This window comes from Crotalus tigris, unplaced genomic scaffold (assembly GCF_016545835.1).
Source record: "Crotalus tigris isolate CLP2741 ecotype Arizona unplaced genomic scaffold, ASM1654583v1 scf7180000023618.1514416, whole genome shotgun sequence".
NCBI lineage: Eukaryota > Metazoa > Chordata > Lepidosauria > Squamata > Viperidae > Crotalus > Crotalus tigris.
In genome coordinates, this window is record NW_024100082.1 from 673,753 (window position 1) to 687,500 (window position 13,748).

Here is a 13,748-nt window from a genome sequence, read left to right on the forward strand (position 1 = left end):
ATCGTGTGTGTGAGTATGTGTGTGTGTGTGTGTGTGTGTGTTGACACCAGAACAAAAAATGAACTTGAACAATGGCCCTATCCAACAAAATGAGTTTCAATGTGGAGAAAACCAAGTCTTACATTTAGGCAGGAAAAACCAAAGGCACAAATACAGATTGGGTGAGACCTGGCTCAAAAACAGTGACTGAGAGAGGGACCTTGGAATTCTAGTGGACGATCACTTGACTATGAGCCAGCAACGTGCAGCAGCAACCAAAAAACCTAACAAAATCCTGGGTTATATAAACAGAGGCATTGAATCAAGAACACGAGAAGTACTATTACTGCTTTATAAGACCACATCTAGAATACTGCAGCCAATTTTGGTCACCATACCACAAAAAAGATGTTGAGAATTTGGAAAAAATTCAAAGAAAAGCAACTAAGATGATCAGGGGCTTGGAGACTAAAACATATGAAGAACGGCTACGGGATTTGGGTCTGGCTAGTCCAGGGGTAGGCAACCTTGGCTCTTTTATGACTTCTAGACTTGCTGGCTGAGAAATTCTGGGAGTTGAAGTCCACAAGACATAAAAGAGCCAAGGTTGCCTACCCGTGGGCTAGTCTAAGGAAAAGAAGAAATAGGGGAGACATGATAGCAGTGTTCCAGTATCCGAGGGGCTGCCACAAGGCAGACGGGGCCAGATTGTTCACCAAAGATGCAAGGACGAGAAACAACGGTTGGAAACTGACCAGAGAAACAACCTGGAACTAAGGAGAAATTTCCTGACAATGAGGACAATCAACCAGTGGAACAGCTTACCCCCAGAAATCGTGGGCGTTCCATCGCTGGAGATTTTTAAGAGGAGACTTGACATCCCCCTATCTGAGACAATATAGGTTCTCCTATTTCTGTTTCTATTCTATTCTATTCTGTTCTGTTCTATTCTATTCTATGAATATTACATTCTTCTACTCCCAAATTGAAGTTCATTTAAATTGACTTCTATATCCATAAGAAGAAAGGTGCAAATAATAGTTTTGAAAGATAATGTAGACATAGATTCCTTTACAAAATAAATGATGTAACAGGAAATTTCATTTCCCAGTTGACTTAGATATGGAGCACTAGAAAAAAGCTAAGTGAGATGAGAGATTGTTTGAATTATAAGATGTTTCTATTAGCAATCATCCAATGTAATTTTATAGCTACTTTAAAACAGAAGAGAAAATCATAATGTTTAAGTATTACAACCCATTACCAGAAAACTATCAAGGATAAAAAGTAATCCAAATCTGGTACCAAAATATGATACCATCTTCATACTTACTTAAACAAAAGGAAATAATAATCTATACTGTCCAAATTTACAAGCTTTCAGGTAACCACCATTTAGATGAAACATGTCAGATTACATTTGTTTTTTTTCTAAATCCCGCAAGGATTTATTTTATATAAAAATTTAATTCTCGAATGCATTTGTGTAACTAATGATCTTTATATGCATATGTGTACATCTGTAGAGAAACATAATTATGATAATAGTTCAATAAAAACTTGTGCTATATTTTTTAAAATTATATTAAAAATTATAATACTGATGGTAAAATATTTAAATTTTACTTAGTAAAATAATCTGCAATGAACTAGTGTGATTTAAACCCATGCCTCCAGGCAAACCTTAAAGCAAAAATGCAAAAGTACATATTCTAAAATTAAAAATATTTAATAGAAAACAATATACAAAATAACTTTCACTTAGCACCTTTACTTAAATGGAATATAAACAGGTCAGTTTCTCATCACCTTTGATAGGTGCATTTAATCAATTCTAAAGGAAACAAGATGAGATTAATACAGTCTCTAGGTTTAACTGCAATCTCCATCTGTGAACAAATATGATTCCTCCTCCCAAACCACAAGGTTTAAAGGCCTTATTATATTAATATATTCAAGTGTCGTAATACATCTTTTCTTCAGTTATCTAAATGTCTAATTTTAATGTTTTTCCAAGTAAATGTAGATATATGGTTACAGATTAAATGCTTAATATATTACACTTCCATGTTTTGTATACTCTATTTTTCAAACCATATTTGGCAATCGTGCTGTAAAAAAATTCTTGAATAGGGTTGTATGTATTTGTGTGTGTGTACATGTCTCTGATAGAAACAATCTCCAGTGTTTATTTATGTCTAAGTATATATGTACAGGATTTTAAGGTCAACTAACCTGATTTTAGACTTTAAAGAGATCAGTACCAATATTAATTGTAAAATAATTTTATTTCCTATAGTTTTGATTCTGTTATTTAAAGAGGAACTTTAAATAAATATTCTTGTCTAATAGTCTTTTTGGCCAATAAAAGCATGCAGTAGTGAGTTTGGTAACATTTTCCTATACTGTAGCAAGTACAATTGCAGTTGTTTTTTTTAAGGCTTTTGGCAAAAGTACCACTTTATTAGTATTAACTGAGTTATCCTTAATATCTCTAAACTAGCTAGTGTAGTTGTAACTGACTTTCCTGGGAGTCCACTACTTTGGGTTTACTTCTGAGCAGATGTGCATAGGATATCACCTTTCATGTCTTATTAACTTAAAATCAACATATAATTTAGTAATTATTGTTTTCCATTTAAGACCTACAATTATCTTTAGTTAACATTATTTAACCCATCATATATGGGGAAATGAGTGATTGCAGATCTCTTTGATGTTTCCAGATTGAGAATTTTCACTTCAGTATATACTAACTCAAAGTATCTGATTCAAATACAAAAAAATTGTACTGTTAGTTTACAAGTCACTGGAAAAAATCTAAAACACCTTAAGTATAGCATGCCAGATTTTGTCAGTTACAAGAAAGAATATGTAAATCACTCGATTCACTTCAGATCTCTGAACTGATTAAAAAGTGCATTTTCACATTGACTATCAGCTCACAAATTAGGTCCAAAACTTTAACACTTCATGTTTTCTTCTATGACAGGGGTGTCAAACTGCCGGCCGGTGGGCCAGTTGCATCATGCTGAGGCCGCGTCCACCCCAGCTCCGGCAATGCAAAAAAAGTTGTGATACATTGCAACATGTTATATGAGGCGGAGAGTTTGATACCCATGTTCTATGATAAATATACTGCTTTTAAGGGGAATAATTTGACAATTATCAGGGACAGTGTCATACTTACAAAAGGATAATTTGGAAACTTACCACTCTGCCCCTAAGATTTAACATTAAATTAAACAATCTGATGTCATGAAACAGCCTCCCCCTGAAATATTATAACTGCAGTATATTATTTATCTGATTCATATTGCTGAGTTTGTTAGTTTTAAAGGCCCTATTTATTCATATTAACACCCCAACAGATTATACCTTTTAAAAATATAATTAATGTATACTGATACATTAGGCACTATGGAATTATCCAAACTTATTAGTAGCTTCACTTTCTAAGACTGCTGAAGATATAACTCGCATTCCTTATTTTTACACGCATAGTTTTCTAAATCAGCAATTTCAAATAAAATAGCTTTGGAATTACTGCTTTAAGTTACAAAAACATACACATTTCACATGAACAAAACTGAGATGCAGGTATTTTTACCAGATATGAATGAAACCAGCTTAACTATTTCATAGATTCCACAATCAAAAATCCAGTAAGGAGCTGAGATTTTTATTTCATCAGTGATCTAAAGTCCTTGATGCAGGCCTAGCTAGCTACAGCAATGCATATATTCAGCTGTGTTAGAGGAATTTCTTCAGCAGATGCTCAGATTTTTTTTCAAGAGTTGATACACCTGTTAGTATCAGTTGCTATCTCTAGTTCTTAGTTGTGCAAAAGAATACTCCAAGATCCTTGGAAAATATGACACCACTGTATGCACTCTTGTAAACATTTTACACTATCAACTGCAACCCTGTGCATATCAGCCATAATTAAATTTAGGGCTTTCTGAGTGAATCTGTAACATTACATATAGCTTATTTAAAAACCTGATGGCTCATTCTGGATCAGTGAGGTAGTAAACATGACCAACCTCATAGAAAATTCACACTTCTCCAAAATTGGTGTGTCCCGTCTCCTTGGCATGTTCTCTGGCTTCCATTTGCCCTGTTAATCCTTTCTGGCAAACCATACATCTCAATGTAAACCGATTTACATCAGTAAACTGTCTTTTTCTTCTGGCTTCGTCTGCTAATTCCAAAGCCTGTGCAAGGACAACATCGTCGGTTGCGGAAAAAATTGTCTGGGGAGGAATGTCTGTGTTGGGGATTTTACGCTCAAGTGGATCATAGTGAATACCATCATAAATTAAAAGCACCCGTTTAGCATAGCCAGCATCTTCCCCAAAACGATCAATTCTGACTGTCTGGGTATCAACTACACAAATTTCACACTGGTAGAATTTAGACAAAATAGAAACCTCAATTGCTCCTCCCCATGTATCTTCTCTTTTGATCCAGTCACAGTATTCCTGATTATTTTTTCCTAGGACTGCCTCACTATAGGATTCCAAGTCACTTGCTACAATTTGGGCAATGAGATTTCTCATTTCTGGGGCACAGCCTGGTTCATAAACCCCACCTTCTACTACATAATATATGCTGGTAAAAAGACACGAGTTGTCAGCTGGAACAACCTTTCGGGCAAGCACAGGTACAGCTTCTCTAACTGAATTAGAAACAGTCCGCTTTGTAACTATAGATGAATCACTCTTGGGCTTGGTTGCATCTTCTTCAACTATTAGAGTATCACCTGTCAAGAAAAAAATAGAACAAAACAATAACATGAATATTTAGCACAGTAATAAGAAACATGTCATGGTCCTATCATGATTCTTTCAGGTACCTCTCTTCTTCAATATGTCATATGGCTATAATATTCCCTTTGCTGCAGTGATTACTATAATGATATGACGTTTTTCACTCCTCAAAGAAAATACTATGACATTCATGTATAACTATCATAGAATCATAGGGTTGGAAGAGATCTTAGAGGTTGACCAGTCCATAGGAATCCTCATACCTAGAACCAGACATAATTCAGGTGCAATCATTAACATTAGAGATATTGGAGGCAAACAATAGAAATGTCTTTATAAGGCTTCCAGAAGGAAGAAAAAAAATCTAATGAGTAAATTCTTATATATTCCTTCTGTAGAAATAGATGTATTGTGAATAATGAATACATCTTACAGAATTTTATAACACAACAAATTTCTTTTACCAAATTCTACCTAGCCCATTTTACCAGGAAAAAATACCTGGACATTTTCTATATTAAAAATTTCACATTCATTAGATTAGAAAGATGCAGGAGACTACAAGTTATATCAATTCTCTTGTTTCCCAAAGGCAGTGAAGCTATGCTTCACACAAGATCAACATTTTGAAATATAATTGATGGGTGCTGCCAAATGTAGACAAGTGTAAGATGTCAAAACATTTGTGTCATGGTTTTGCAATTTCCTGTTCTGCCAAAGAGAAAATATGCAATCTTAAAAAATAGCTTTCTTCTTGAGGAGCAGACCTTTAAATATATTTGTAAAAAAGAGGATGACTGCCAAGCAAGTCTATTTTTCAAGGAGAAAGGATATTCAGTTTCAAATTTTATCAGCAATGATCTACATTCTATACATATTAACTGCAGCCTAGCAAAAACAACGAAACCAGATTTCTACAAACTAAAAGTAGTTTCTCACCTCTGAGTATTCAACATTTTCCCTCCTTTTTTATCATAAGATTACCATTCAATCCTATGTCCTTCATTCAGAAAACACTGAATGAAATAACCTGGATTGAAAAGACTTCATCCCATGACTATCTTTTAAGTGGCGAGCGGGTCCTGTTTCGACTCCACAACAGCAGCGCCACACGCCGAGCAGGACTGGCAGCCCTTCCAGATCTCCCCACTAACTGCCGAGAGGCACCCTAGATGGGAGGGGAGACCCAACTTTCACAGGAAACGGCCCAAAGGCCCGGGCAAGCCCCTCCGCTTACCCGAATGAATGCCCAGCTCTCCGAGGCGTTGCTCTCCATCACTGAGGTCGAGGCACGAGGGGGGAAAGCCGAGCAGGAGGCGCTGGGCCTGGATGGGGACACCGGTGAAGGCAGCAATCACGGCCTGGAGTTCGTGTAGACGGGAATGTGCCGTGAGGCCGGGAAGCGGAAAGGACCCACTCCGCGCTTTACAACGCAGCCGCAACATGATCGCCGCCTGATCTGTAGTACTCCTGCCGACGGCTGCTGGGCTTCATATGTAAGAGCCTTCCCCCCCCCCCACTCCCCGCAGCAAAAATGGCTGCAGCTACCGGCAGCCAGGCAACCCCCGTAGCCCTTCCCTTTGGACTTCCTATTGGTCGCTTCTACATCTTCCTGGCATGCACAATTGCCAGAAAGGCCAATCAGAATCGCGGAAGGACTCTCACCGCAAGCTCAGGATAAACATCCGTTCCGGCCGCATTAACCCCCTTTGTCAGTACGCTTGCGCAGAAAACTGACGTTGGTGCTGAGAGGCGTGACTCAATCCTGGTTGTTTTTGCCCGCCCACTTTCTTGAAGCTTTACTTTTTGGTAACTGCAGCTACTGCTGAGGCGTCTCTTTGCGCATGCGTAAAGTTAAAGCTCCTTTCAATGACTCTACTGGCGGCTGTATGGACGTGTCAGTACGTTTGTCTTGGTAATAGTACGGAAGTAATTCGCAATTGGCTTCTTCCGGAGTGTTTTCTTAACTTCCCAGCCTAATCGGCCGATTTGGGGTTTTTCTGGTAGCCTCATTTCCAAGGACAACGGAATGATTTCGCTTTGACTTGGTTCTAAGTATTCAAACACACGAATTGGTGAATGTGAACACCTGTCCACATCTGCCTACTGTCTCCACGGATTGCTTTTAGAGTTCAAAAGCGAATATTACCGAAGGACGTCAGTGTCGCATAGTGAATTAACGCCAATACATGACACACACACACACACACACACACACACACACACACACACATACACACATGCATACGTATAACACACATACATACCTGTGTTCTTAAAGCCTGTGCGGGGGGTAGGGGAATTGGCTTCTCCCGTATAGCGTTTTCTTTGGTAATACATTTGTCATCAGCCTTCATGCAGCCTCGAATACAGGTATGAAGCCGGTTCCCATTGACCTAGAATTCTTTCCCTCTTTTCTGAGTTCCTTTGCGTCACTTGTCTTGGCGTATCCAGCATTGTTCTGCTTGGCCTTCACGCCGTTTAGCATAGCCGCTTCTCCGAAGAATTGCCATCCTCTGCCCGCCCATCGCCTGGGAGGCGACAAGGTCACCTGCGCCCGGGTACCTGGCCGTGGCTTGGCTGCGCTCCCGGGAAGGATCTCTTGCGGACTGGGTCGGCTCCGCTTGCCCGCCCACCCGCCCACTCAGGAATCTGGCCTTGCTGTCCCCGATGCGGGCGTGCTGAATTTCGCAGGTATGCCTGCAGGGACCGGGAGAAAGGGCCGGAGCCGAAGGGTGGGCGGCGATCTCGCTCAGTACAGTTGTATGGCATCTCTGCCGCGGTCCTTCGTGCCGAGTTTGAAGGGGGTCTCCCATCCCAAAGGAATAAGGCTGAAAGCAAAGATGTAGGGCATCGTTATTCCTTTCCTTTGAGGACTTACATTCTTCCTTTTTTTAAAAAAAAATCTTCATATTTATATGTATGCAAGATTATATTTTGCCTTGTGGGAAAATTATAATTAATAGAAAATTCTCTCGTGTTGACCTTGACTGAGAACTTTTATGTAGGTTTTTTTTCGCCCTTGGTGGCAAATCCCAGCAAGAAGGAACCTCATAGACTATGCCTATTATTTCTTTTCTCTCTAGAAAAAAAATTCACACTTTACAATCCCTTGTGTGTCCTTAGAAGGAATTTGGTGATCCAAAACGGAGGAATTGTGTGCCTTGCAGCAATGTCAGCAGATGCTGTTGCCATCCCAGAGAACATAAACGGTAACAGTTACAATCAAGAAGACAAGCCTTCAAATCTACGAGTTTCAGAAAAGAAGTGTTGTGAGTATTTGTGATGGTTTTGTGATATTATTTGGAAGAAATATTCACTTAGGATCATTTTAATCACAGTCTTGTGCAGAGGGGTGATTTTTTTTGAGACAAAATTATTGATATCTGGAGACTACGTACTTGGCATATTTAAATCCTGGTTCAGTACCCAAAACTTTTGATCTGGATGCTTTCCATTTTACAAAAGACTCATGTAGAATAAAGTTTTGCTGTCTTAAGACTGGGAGATCTTGGTTTAAATCCACATATAGGTTGGGGCTCCTATTGAGTGACTTTCAGATAATCATTCATTTAAGATCATGGGGTTAATCTGAAAATAATATCATAAGACTCACATAAGCTGCTGGGTGGAGAGTAGTTTGGTATAGTGGTTAAGGCACCAGGCTAAAAACCAGGAGACCAAGAGTTATAGTCCTGCCTTAGGTCTAGAATGGAGCCAACTGGATGACTTTTAGATAGTCATTCTTACTGAGCCCTAGTGAGCAGTGGCAAACCACTTTGAAAAAACTTGCCAAGAAAACTGCAGAGACTAGTACAGGCAGTTACTAGGCATCAAAAACTGACTCAAAGGAGCACACACATACAGGCTGCTTAAGTATGCCATGAAAGAAGATGTTAGTAGATTAATGGTAAATTTACTAGTACCATTTGGAAGAAATAGCGAAGTGGAAACAAAATGGAAAACATTTTTGAAGCTGCATGTCTGAGAAAGTAGTTCCTCCCCATTTTGAAGAATTGTGCTCCTTTAGTATATTTGACAAAGGCTTTTTAATATGCTGTGGAGCTTAATATCCAGGTGATTTTTAATAATTGTGACAAATGCATAATACTTTGATGAAAAAATATGAATAGCCTCAGTTTTAAAATTCTTTAATGTAGATTTTTCAGGATTTTAATGTGTCTTAATAGCTGTAGATCCTCTTGGAAAAGGCCAAGGAAGAAGTAATGTGTTGGAGGCAGATAAATTATGATGATTTTATTAAACAGTTTATTAAACCCAGCTAATATCAGACAGAATATCTTCAGATAATTATCTGGTAAACCAAATGCATAGCTGTCTTGCAATTAAATGAAATGCTTACATCTCTCATTGGTAGATTTTTCTGTGTTTGGAGATATTTTTATTTATATGTCAGTAGTTGGAATTAGTTTAGCATTCATTTGTTTTTGCTAAGAGAGCAATAGTTTAACTAAATTATATCTTGGATGCTCTTTCTCAAAGAATTTAAATGCCACTGGCTTATTTTACTTCAAGAATCCTATCTTATTTGACATTTGAGAAGCAAAACAATACGGAGAATGACCGCCTGATTTATTTTACTTGGACTGGTTTGACCCTCTGTCCTTGCCAACACTTCCAATAGTGAAAAGATGTAGAAAATATGTTCCATTCTTCCAGCACTAGCACCAGTAAAATAGATGCCTTACTCTCCCCCTCCAAAAAAAGCAACTTTTTGCTTTCCTCCTATTTTCTGATTACAAGTGAAATAGGTTAGGATAAGGACCTCTATTTTCCTTCTTCTCCTTTCTCCTTCTTTCTTTTCCCCATTCTTCAGCTTCCAAATCTATTCACCATGTATAACTTGTCTTTCATTTTGTCTTTTAAAGGAAGAGACTTAGTTCTTTTCTAGAATATAATGTAATTCTTAATTACTAACTGCTTGTATTGTGCCCTGCTGCACAATCTCTGTTATGCTGCACATTACTGGGAATATCATGTCAACTGGTGAATATCCATAGCCTCTTTTTTGTGAGATTTGGCTTTTATTGTTACTTTTTTGTATTTTGAAGGCTGAAATTAGAAACAATTCCTTTTTCAACAAAACATCCATTTCAGCTAAGCTGTATTCCTCTTTTTCAGTTGGTTACTTGTGGCTAGATAGTGTCCTATTATCTTTAATATTTTAGAACTGTAGCACTAAAGCTAAACCTGGTTCACTAATCCTCCAAATAAGCCTTCAATAAACCTGTTGTTTCTGACAGTTCTTTGTTCATTTTATTAGCCTACTGATTTTTTTTGCACCAGGATTAGAGAAATTACTTTGCTGAACATGAGTGAAAGGAAGACAAATTTCCCAACAAGATTTCCTTTCTTGAAACTTTCATTCTGACTTTTATGAAGCTCACAATCTAACGTATCTAATTTTTTTAATGTTACAGTCCCATGTCTTTAAACTTGGGAAAAATGTTGCTATGGCAAGTAATTGCTGTTCAGAGATGAATTTATAAAATGAACAAGCTTACATCTTATTTTGAGAGACCAGTTCAATTTCAGAAACCAGATTTTAGTCAAAAATTGATTTAACAATATATCTTTAACCATATATCTGAATGTCAGCACCTATGTGTCAATATATCTTTAACCATATATCTGAATGTCAGCACCTATGTGTCAATATATCTTTAACCATATATCTGAATGTCAGCACCCCAATGAACTTCAGCAAGAATGGGCAATCCAGCTTTTGACTCAGTCTCAGCAAATTATCAGTTTAGATCTCTGGCAAGCTTGCTGGGCTGCAAAAATTGGGATTTGGCAGTGGAAGGATTAAAAAAAAGATGTCAGAGAATGTCTGGCCCATTTTTGCAATGTTTGGAAGAATATCCATACTTGATATCTTTTGCATATCTGTTATCATGCTCTCTTGATTGCTCCTATACTGGGCACAACAAAGTACAATTTCTATTGAAAGTCGCAAGTATCTTTGACATACATACCATCACATTACTCCATTTTGGATTAAGCAACATTATGCAAAGCACAGTAAAGGGTAAGAAATAGAAATCAAGAAAATTTAAACAATTTTCTACCAACACCATCCATTATTTCTCTCCATGTGTTTATGAATGTGTAAACCATTTTTATTTTTTTTAAAAAAAAGGTCCCTGTGGATTTTACTCCATTAGTCATTGTCAACTGTAGGGGGTGGAATTCATCTCTTTTTCAATGGCTGTTGAGCCAGCGCTGTCTGAAAATTTTCTATGGTCATGTGGCCAGCATGACATCATGCTGTTTATCTTCCCAAAATGATAACTATTTATTTATTTACATTTGCATGCTTTCAGACTGCTAGATTGGCAAGATCTAGCCAGGAATTCACCAGGTTGCACAATGCTCAGGTCTCGAACTTGGACTGTTGGCAAGCCCACCATAGCTATCACACTGCCCTATAAACCAAATAGCATGTCTTTTATTTTATTAATTTATTAATCACATTTGTATGGCCACCATCTTGCAGAAAATGACTCTGAGTGATATACAACAGTGTCTTAATATAAATTATATTTTTTTAAGGGACCTGTAATAAAAGTTAGTTTAACATCAGCCTAAGGGAAATAAAATATTGGTTCAATTTTCCACATTTATAGTTTCAGGAGATGTGTTATCCTTTTTCACTCATGTTTGAAAAACATATTTCTTTAATTGGAAAATATTTTAAGGAAAAATGTTATATCCAATTTGAAGCCCTTCATCATTGGCTATTTTAATTTGGCCAGCCACTTTTCATTAGCAACCACTGGCCACAATCCATTGATTGATTCTGGGTAAGGAACATAAAATTCTGAAGTATGGGTAGAAAATCAAATCTGAAAATTTTCAAGAATGTTCTTTATTTTTCATCTTTAGGAAACTACTGATTTGCATCTCCCTTTTTTATAGCATGGGCCTCTTATATGACTAACTCTCCAACCCTGATTGTAATGATTGGTCTTCCTGCAAGAGGCAAGACTTATGTATCCAAGAAATTAACTCGCTACCTCAACTGGATTGGAGTGCCTACAAAAGGTTCCTGAAGATTATTGTTATTGTTGCTCTTGTTATTTATAATATATTGATTGAATTAATTAAAAAATCTGATTGTATCTTTAGTGTGCAACTGGATAAGCTGTATATCTATAAGAGGCTGAACAAAGCAACTGGTCTGAAAGTTAGAGAAATGCAATCTTGGTTGATTGAATGTAATTAAAAGCTATTATCCATTGAGCTTTCTCTAGGATAAATTGTTGATTCTGAACTGCTTTTTTGGCAACAATATCACTATTTTAGCAACAAAACAAGAAGTTTTAATTAATATCACTTCAGAAGTGCAATTTCAGCAGATTATTTTTCTCAATGTGTCCCTTAAGGTAGTCTTTGAAAATCCTATTGAGGACAACATTTGTCTTTGTCAATTCCTCATCTGGAATATATAATTAATAATAAGACTGATTTGCTTCTTTTTCATAAGCTTCCGATAAATATATGAATTATGTTCAGATAATGCAGCATTAATTATTTTAATAGATGAGATGTTAATCTTGTTCACCAAATATGATTTAAAAAAAGGGAAGAGAGGGTATAAATAATTAGCAGATACCAAATTCTCATTTTATAGTCATTGGCCTTTAGTTTAAGATTAATAATGCACATTTTATCCACTGCAGAGTACTGCTGCAGAACATACTAAGGCTTTTCATATTTTGTTGCTTAATTGGAATCTTGCAGGTTCCAATTGATAGGATAGATAAGTTTGACTTATAAAGTGAGCTATAATTTAAAGCACACTTTTTATCAGAATTATATTTTAAAATATAGCACATTTTATAAGTCAAGCTAAACATTTTTATTTTCTCCTCTTGAAATCAAACAACTTTAAATACTGAATTTTTCCAGCATCATACCCTTTACAGTGAGAGTTGAGTCATCACTCTGTCCATTTTGTTAATGGGGAACTGAAACTCAGATGTCCTCAAGAATTCATTTTACAGGTAGTTCTTGGCTTACAACCACAATTGAACCCAAAATTTTTGTTTCTAAGTGAGACAGTTGTTAAGTGAGTTTTGCCCCATTTTATTACCTTTCTTGCTATGTTGTTAAGTGAATCATTGAAGTTGTTAAGTTATGGCTATTAAGTGAATCTAGTACCCATTGGCTTTGCTTGTGATCACATGACTCTGGGACATTGCAACCATCATAAATATGAGTCAGTTACCAAGCATCTGAATTTTGATCACATGACTATGGGGATGTTGCAGCAGTCGTGTGAAAACCAGTCATAAGTCACTTTTTTCAGTGCCATTGTAACTTTGAATAAACTGTTATAAGCTGAAGATTTGTATTTTATAGCTGAAGATCCGCAATGAATTCTTGAGAACATGAATGCAGGTTTCCAATTCCAATATTAATATTCTTTCCACTGAATAAATTAAGCACTTCTATATTATTATTGGCAAAGCTGCAATTCTTATTTTTAGGTTCATTTGAGATGCATTGAAATTAAATGTTCTATGAAATACTCTACAAAGTTATGCCTGCACAAGTTAAGCAATATTGTAACTTTTTACCGAAAATTCCAATTAAGTTAATCACATCTAAATGGGAATAATTGTACTTAGAGTGCAAACATTAGCTTACTGCATGTAGTTATTAAAATATATGTATTTTATTGATACAATATAGTACATTGAACAAGTTGTGTAATGAATATATTTGCTCAATGAGATAATGCTTACTATGGAACATTACTAACTTAATTACTAATTAATTTTCATGTTTTTTTAAAAGTGTTTAATTTAGGGGTTTATCGTCGTGAAGCAGTTAAATCATATAAATCATATGATTTCTTCAGACATGATAATGAAGAAGCCATGAGGATTAGAAAGTAAGTTAACATTAACTACATGTTAAGTGTTTGCTAAATAATAAATATGTTTGAACCAATTCATATTGCTAATT

General features: G+C 36.5%; 3 protein-coding genes across 9 annotated transcripts in view; 1 reads left to right on the forward strand and 2 right to left on the reverse strand.

Moving 5' to 3' along the window:
• CUNH1orf116 (chromosome unknown C1orf116 homolog) overlaps positions 1-7,348 on the reverse strand; it is a 38,358-nt gene extending 31,010 nt beyond the window's left edge. Inside the window, exon 1 of the mRNA XM_039320086.1 lies at positions 7,019-7,348. Within this exon, the coding sequence (XP_039176020.1) occupies positions 7,019-7,091 (73 nt within the window). The 5' untranslated portion in view covers positions 7,092-7,348. The remainder of the gene's footprint in view (positions 1-7,018) is intronic.
• YOD1 (YOD1 deubiquitinase) lies at positions 1,731-6,947 on the reverse strand. The gene is made up of 2 exons (XM_039320100.1): positions 5,989-6,947; positions 1,731-4,744 (listed from the first exon to the last, which is right to left on the reverse strand). The coding sequence occupies exons 1-2, from the start codon at positions 6,194-6,196 to the stop codon at positions 4,038-4,040; spliced, it is 915 nt and encodes a 304-aa protein (XP_039176034.1). The 5' UTR covers positions 6,197-6,947; the 3' UTR covers positions 1,731-4,037.
• PFKFB2 (6-phosphofructo-2-kinase/fructose-2,6-biphosphatase 2) overlaps positions 6,996-13,748 on the forward strand; it is a 51,227-nt gene continuing 44,474 nt past the window's right edge. For 5 of the 7 annotated variants that reach the window (XM_039320093.1, XM_039320095.1, XM_039320096.1 and 2 more), the window contains exons 1-4: positions 7,470-7,596; positions 7,878-8,023; positions 11,694-11,819; positions 13,578-13,674. In XM_039320093.1, the coding sequence (XP_039176027.1) occupies positions 7,517-7,596; positions 7,878-8,023; positions 11,694-11,819; positions 13,578-13,674 (449 nt within the window). In that variant the 5' untranslated portion in view covers positions 7,470-7,516. Of the gene's footprint in view, positions 7,125-7,386; positions 7,446-7,469; positions 7,597-7,877; positions 8,024-11,693; positions 11,820-13,577; positions 13,675-13,748 lie in introns of those variants that run through there. The other 2 variants (XM_039320098.1, XM_039320097.1) reach the window with 2 other exon arrangements.

Excerpts from the sequence above, each read along its gene's own strand:
- YOD1 (XM_039320100.1), bottom strand. The coding sequence starts at position 6,196 with ATGTTGCGGCTGCGTTGTAAAGCGCGGAGTGGGTCCTTTCCGCTTCCC. Across the intron at positions 4,745-5,988 it reads AGAGCTGGGCATTCATTCGG|GTGATACTCTAATAGTTGAA; the intron begins GTAAGCGGAGGG and ends TTTTCTTGACAG.